Below are 6,000 nucleotides of genomic sequence, written 5' to 3'. Positions count from 1 at the left end.
GACTTGGGATTCTCTCCTTCTCCCTCTGCCCCACCCCTGCACGCATGTGCTCTCTCGTGCACTCTCTCTAATAAATAATCTTTTTTAAAAGGAATATACCAGATCTTAAAAAAAAAAAATTAATTGGTGGCCAGAGGGGTGGGAAAGTGTATGTATTTGTTTGCTTGTTTTTCCTTTCTCCTACATCCCAAATGTTTTGTGATTTTATCTGCTGCTGAAGAAAAAAACAAACAAACAACAACAACAAAAAAACCCCCGACCTAAAAACGAAAAGATATTTAACGAACAGAATATACAAAGTCTATTTAATTTCATCTTTTGCGGGGAAAAAATGTCTTATGGGGCTTTCTTATGCTCCTGAGGATCACAAAACAGGGGCCACTCAGAAAACATATAAAAGAGGACATTTAAAAATTAATGTAATTTCAAAATCCAGATCTAGTCACCGTGGACCTTTTGGGGTACTTTCATTCTTTTTAAAAGAGTAATTGTGTAATGTGGTTGGACTGGGAGAAGACCTAGACGTTCTTCCCTTGAACATCAGGAGCATTTTCCACGACCTTCCTTCGGCCTCCTACATCGTGTCGGGCGCTGCTGGAGTCCGCGGGGCGCCCGTGCAGGGGGTGCTGCAGCGAACCCGGGAGGTCGTGCCGGAGGTGAAGTTCCAAGGTCACGGGCGCGCACCGCCTTCTCCACTCTGCGCGCCTGACCGTGCATCCCGCCCTCCAAACGTTGGCCCATCTCTTCGCCCCTGTGAGGATGCACTCATTGCTTATCCTTGGTAGCAAGTTCTCCATAAGCCACACACACGACTGCCTTCGTTGTGATATTTCGGACAAACCTCCAGATTGTTGCTGGCTTTTTAATGTTATCCCCACTTTGGGCAGGAGCGAGTTTGCATTTGCACGTAGTGAAATCGATCGGTTTTCCTCTCGGGATTCCCTCCGGGCTCCTCCAGTGGAAGGGCCGCCCCTGCACGCTCACCTGGACGTCCCACCTAGAATTTCCACCCTTTTTTTTTTTTTTTGGCAAAGGTGTCTCGACTTCGCGGGCCCCGCCCCCGGCGCGCATGCGTCCGGGCCTCCGCGGCGCGGGCTGGGCCCTCCGGCGCGCCGTCCTTACCCGGCCTGCCCCGCGCCGCCGCCCCCCGGAAGTGGCCTCGCCTCCGCAGAAGCGGTGAGTGGGAGCTCCGGCCTCGCGGGGGTGCGGAGCCCGAGGGGCAGGGCGAGCCGGGCCGGGCCGGAGCCGCCATGGCGGGGAGTCAAGACATGTTCGACGCCATCGTGATGGCGGACGAAAGGTGGGTGGCGGGGCCGGGCCTGCGTCTTCCTTCGGCTGCGACGGCGGCGCGGGCCTGGGGCGACGCGGGAGCGGGCGTCGGGGCGGGGGCGGCCTGGGCCAGCGGCGGGCACGGGCGCGTGTGGGGCCGAAGTGCCGGAGCCGCGGCTCCCCTCCCCCTCCCCCTCCCCCTCCTCCTCCTCGGCGGCGCGGCACGTGCCCAGCTGCTCCCCCAGACCCGCCTCCCGGTCCGGGGCCGCCCCGAGCATCTGCTCGGCCTGATGCCCGCCTTCCTCCGGGGACGCCCCGTACTTGGGTGGGACGGACCTTTGCCATCTGGGCGCTGCCCCTTTCCCTTGTTCCTTCGTGGTGGGACATACGGCCGCATTCACGGACAGGCTGATAAATGGGTCAGACGCCATCCCGCTGCCCCCGGGGCCCCTGGGGAGTGCCCGGGGCTGGGACGGCGGGGACCCTCCCCCAGGGCCCGGCCCACTGGACACATCCGTAGGCCTCCGTCGTGGAAGAGGGCGAGCGTTTAAGCACCAGGCGCTGACGTGTGTCTCGAGCTTGGCGTGAGCCCACCCGCGAGCTCGGTGGGCTGCGGGCCACTGGCGCAGCGCTGTCTGTGACGCTGGTGTTTTACAGACCGGGAGGCGGGATCACTCCCCGGGGTCCCGTCGCCAGTACGTGGGAGCGACACTGCCCCACTGCGGGGCGCCGTCCCACCTCTGCTGTTTGTGGTGACTTCAGGTTAGGATGGTCCCACGCCCCTGTGGAGCCCGCAGAGCCCCAGCCGTGCCTGTATGCCGGGCACCGCTGCCTCCGCGTGCTCTGCGGTGACCCGGTGGCGTTTCTCCCTTCCCGGGTGCGGAGCTGCGATGGAAAGCCACGTGTGTGGCACAGTGTTGGGAAGCACTTCATGCCGTGCAGGTCGCACTCCCAGAGCAACGGCTCCCTGGCCTGGCTGCACCCGGGAGTCTCCTGGGAGGTTTCAGAAAGCGCTCCCGGGCCTTCCTCCCGACTGGGTGTCGGGGGCTCAGCCCTCGAATTTGTGTCTCTAAAACTTCCCTGTGTTTCTGGTGTCCTGCCAGGTGTGGGATTCATGAATTTGGCTCCCCCCCCCCCCCCCGCCTCCCCTCCCTGTAGAGGAGGCAGATCGGGCTGCAGCGTCAGAGGGGGTAGAGCTGGGGTCGTGCCCTCCGTCTTCTGACTTACATTCAATACGGTTTCTTCTATACTGTGTCTCGTCTTGCTGAGTCTGGGGTCTGTGGGAGAGAAAATTTCTTCCAGGAAGAGCAGTCTTTCTCCTGCTTCTTTGATCAAGCTTGCCTCTCCATCACAGGTTCCACGGGGAAGGATACCAGGAGGGCTACGAAGAAGGCAGCAGTTTGGGTTTAATCGAAGGAAGACAGCACGGCACGTTGCATGGAGCCAGAATTGGATCTGAGGTAAGTGGGACCCCCCCCCCCCCAATTTTTAGAAATGAATCTTCTTCACTCATAGTTTATAATTTCCGGCGATGGTCAGTGTGGCAGAGCCAGGAGTTCCGGCCTCTCGGAGCGGCTGCGGACTGGACAGGGTAGATGGGGCAGTGTCCTTCACCCAGACTGACAGGGCGTGTTGCTGCCCCAGCACACCTCAGCCGCATCTCCGCAGGTAGTGTGAGGCTGTCAGATGGAAAGTCTGCGCGTCTCTGTGCCAGGCAGGCCTGTTGGCACCGTGTTTCCAGCAGCATTTGCTCACTTCTTATCTCTCTGTCACACCTCGCTGATTCTTGCATTGTTTCAGACCTTTTTGTTATGATTATTATATTTATTTCTGTGATGTGTGACCCGTGATGATGACTTGCTGAGAGTCTGATGATGCTCCGTGTTTTTTAGCCATAAAGTATTTTCTGCTGAAGGTAAGTGCAGCGTTCTGCAGACCTAGGGCCGTCTCACTGAGTAGAGTAGTGTGGCCTAGCCATAACTTTCCCGTGTGTCGGGAAACCAAGCAGTTCATCTGTTGGCAGTCGGTCTGGAACCGAACCTGCCTCTCTGAGGTGTGCCTGCTAAAGAGAGGGTGGTGTGGTCTGGGGGACGAGAAAGCTGGTCCTCGGCCATCTCAGCTTGCGCCGGCGGATCACGGTTCTTCTGCTGGCGGATCACGGTGCTTCCGCTTCCTGAATCCTTGCCCTGGGTCACCCCTTCTCACCGAAGTCCTCCGGAGTCCATGGTTGTTCTTCCTTCCCTCTCAATGGGCCCTCACTCCGGAAGACCAGCTCTGAGTGGCAGAGCCTGGAGGGGCCGTCAGGACTGCGGTAGATGTCTGCTGTGGGGGACTCTGACAATAGACACTGGACTGGGTGCTTCTGGCTCCACGCCGCCGGGGCTGGAGGCAGGCCTGCAGCCATGCAAAGGCTCGCCTGCGGCTGGGAGAGCCACTCCGGAGACTGCTCACTCACACCACTGCTCTTGCCGCGTGCACCTCCCCGCAGGGCTGCTGGAGTGGCCCTGTGACACTTGGACCAGTGATGGCAGGAGTGATGTTTGCTACTCCTAAATTCAGAAGCCACGCTGTGCCTTTTCTGTGTTCTGCTGGCTACAGCTGCGGTTAGGGGGGGACCACAAGGGACACAAGACCCAGGGGCGGAGCCAGGGGAACTTTGGGGAGGCCGTCGCCTCACTGAAGGCTCGGCCATCTGACTCCGGGGTCTGATGCCCAGCACGTGCTTCAGAACCGCAGCGTGAGAAGCACCACTGCCTTTGGTGCCCACCTTCAGTTTGGAGAGCGGGACAGTTAGATACAATGTAGCTTGTTGCTTATTAATTTCCATCTTCACTTTTTTGTGAATTCACAGATTGGGTGCTATCAAGGCTTTGCTTTCGCTTGGAGATGTCTCCTGCACGGCTGTGCCACCGAGAAAGACAGGTAGGGTTTAAGATCTCTTCCTTTTTCATTGTGTGGAGCCGGGGTGTGGGTCCATAGCTTACCCAGACTTCGGGCAGTTCGTGTCTCTGTGTCCTCATCTGTCACGTGGAGAAAATAGACCAGACTTGAATGTGGTCCTGATATTTGCAGGAAATTGTGCCTTGCATAGATCTCGTTTTCGGTGTCCGGCGAACACACGTTACTACTTGTCAAGCCTTCGTGGAGCTGTCCGCCGGTTCCCTGCAGGCTTCGTAGCACCAGTGGATTTTACATCTCCTGCTGGTGAAGGTTGTTGAAGTGGATTCTGTCTTCTTGTTCGCCTTTCCCGGAGCTTGGAATAAACACGGTAGCCTCGGTATGACTAGGGTCGGAAGTGGGGACTCTGTCGTGGCTGGTTTTCAGCGCAGCCAACTAGATGTGCCAGTGAGAGAAGGCGGCGTGTTTGACACGGGTCTGGTTCCTGGTGGTGCTGAGTAAATGGTAGCTATTTTTGGGTCGTTTCGTAATCTTTTGAACCTGTTCTTGCTATACGCCACCTGCTGAAGCCCCAGGGACCGTGTTGCACATCTGTCTTCAGTTGCACATCTGTCTTCAGTCTTAACCTGGGAACGAGCCCTGAAGTCAAAGGCACGCGTGGCTCGGCAGTCCCGCTCTCCTGGGAGCCCAAAGTTGGCTTCAGCTGGTGCCATGCCTCGTTCTGATGCCTGCTGCCTTCTCCTGGCACCAGAGGGTCCCAAGGACAGTGGAGGACGGCAGGGAAGGTTGCATTCCGCTGTCCGAATGACTTGTCTTACTTGAAGTATTTTGAATTTCTCAATTTGGGGCACCGCCGTATTCTACTGTGAGGACGAGGGTGCTTGTTCGCAGCTGACCGGGCCATGCTGGAATGGCCTGCCCTGCCCTGATCGAGTCCCTGGGCCGCTCTGGCGGCCTGAGTCGCTGGCAGTGGACCAGACGTGTACAGGGGCCGAGGTGCACCGGGCGGGGATGGTCCTCTGAAGACTGTGCGTGTGGTCGAGGTCACGTTTGGCAACTTGGGGCTCCACTGGGTGGCAGGCGAAGCTGAGCTTGGCGCTCCACTCCAGCCTCCGAGCTGGGGCCCCTGATTTCTTAAAGCTGCTCACCCGTCTGTCTCAGCTGGAGGAGGACCTGCGCCGTGTGCCTGGGGACAGGCGGAAGCTGTGGGGCTCACCTTGCTGCCGCCCCCTCCCCGCCAGCGCAGCCCGAGGGTCTCCTTGAAACACAACCTAGAAGCCTGTCTCCTAGAGCTGTGGGGCATGGTGTTTTGCGTTCTTGTGTCAGTACAATTTTTTAAATAATGGTAGAGGGTTGATAGAGGACCTTCCGCTGCCTTATGTTCCAAGGAAGGGAAAGCCCCTCTCTGTGTTTCCATTCAGTGACATAAGGGGCTTTTAACGCCGGAGAAACCACAGAAGACGGTGTCTCAGGCTAAGGGGTGGTGCTTTACATCAGATGACCGTGGATTTTTGATGGACTTGGAGGTGCTTACCTGTCTCCCACCCCGGCCCCCCAGCAGGGTGGTGGGAGCCGTGTGCAGGCCAGCGTTTGGGGCTGAGCTTGAGGTCTGGCGCCGGCCGTGCCGTTGGATCAGCCGGGAGCAGGCATGCCCTGCTGACGGGCCTTGACTTTGATGGTGTGACAGGCCAGGTGTGTTTCAAAGTAGCTTCACGGATCAGAGAAGACTAAGTTGCTACTTGCCAACTTAAAACGGGGTGTATTTTTATCGCGCTGGAATACAGCCGTTTCCCACATGGTGGCATCTGCCTTCCATCGCCCTGGAAACCGAGT

The 6,000-nt window shown here is 58.0% G+C and overlaps 1 protein-coding gene across 3 annotated transcripts in view; it reads left to right on the top strand.

Moving 5' to 3' along the window:
- The first annotated feature begins 1,187 nt into the window (after positions 1-1,187).
- The window catches only part of LTO1 (LTO1 maturation factor of ABCE1), a 116,596-nt gene continuing 111,783 nt past the window's right edge, over positions 1,188-6,000 (top strand). For all 3 annotated transcript variants that reach the window (XM_059150359.1, XM_059150356.1, XM_059150353.1), the window contains exons 1-3: positions 1,188-1,300; positions 2,624-2,729; positions 4,121-4,191. In XM_059150359.1, the coding sequence (XP_059006342.1) occupies positions 1,251-1,300; positions 2,624-2,729; positions 4,121-4,191 (227 nt within the window). In that variant the 5' untranslated portion in view covers positions 1,188-1,250. The remainder of the gene's footprint in view (positions 1,301-2,623; positions 2,730-4,120; positions 4,192-6,000) is intronic.

This window comes from Mustela lutreola, chromosome 1, assembly GCF_030435805.1.
Source record: "Mustela lutreola isolate mMusLut2 chromosome 1, mMusLut2.pri, whole genome shotgun sequence".
NCBI classification, from domain to species: Eukaryota; Metazoa; Chordata; class Mammalia; order Carnivora; family Mustelidae; genus Mustela; species Mustela lutreola.
The sequence above is the reverse complement of the archived record's forward strand: the minus strand, read 5'-3'. Positions and strand labels throughout refer to the sequence as shown.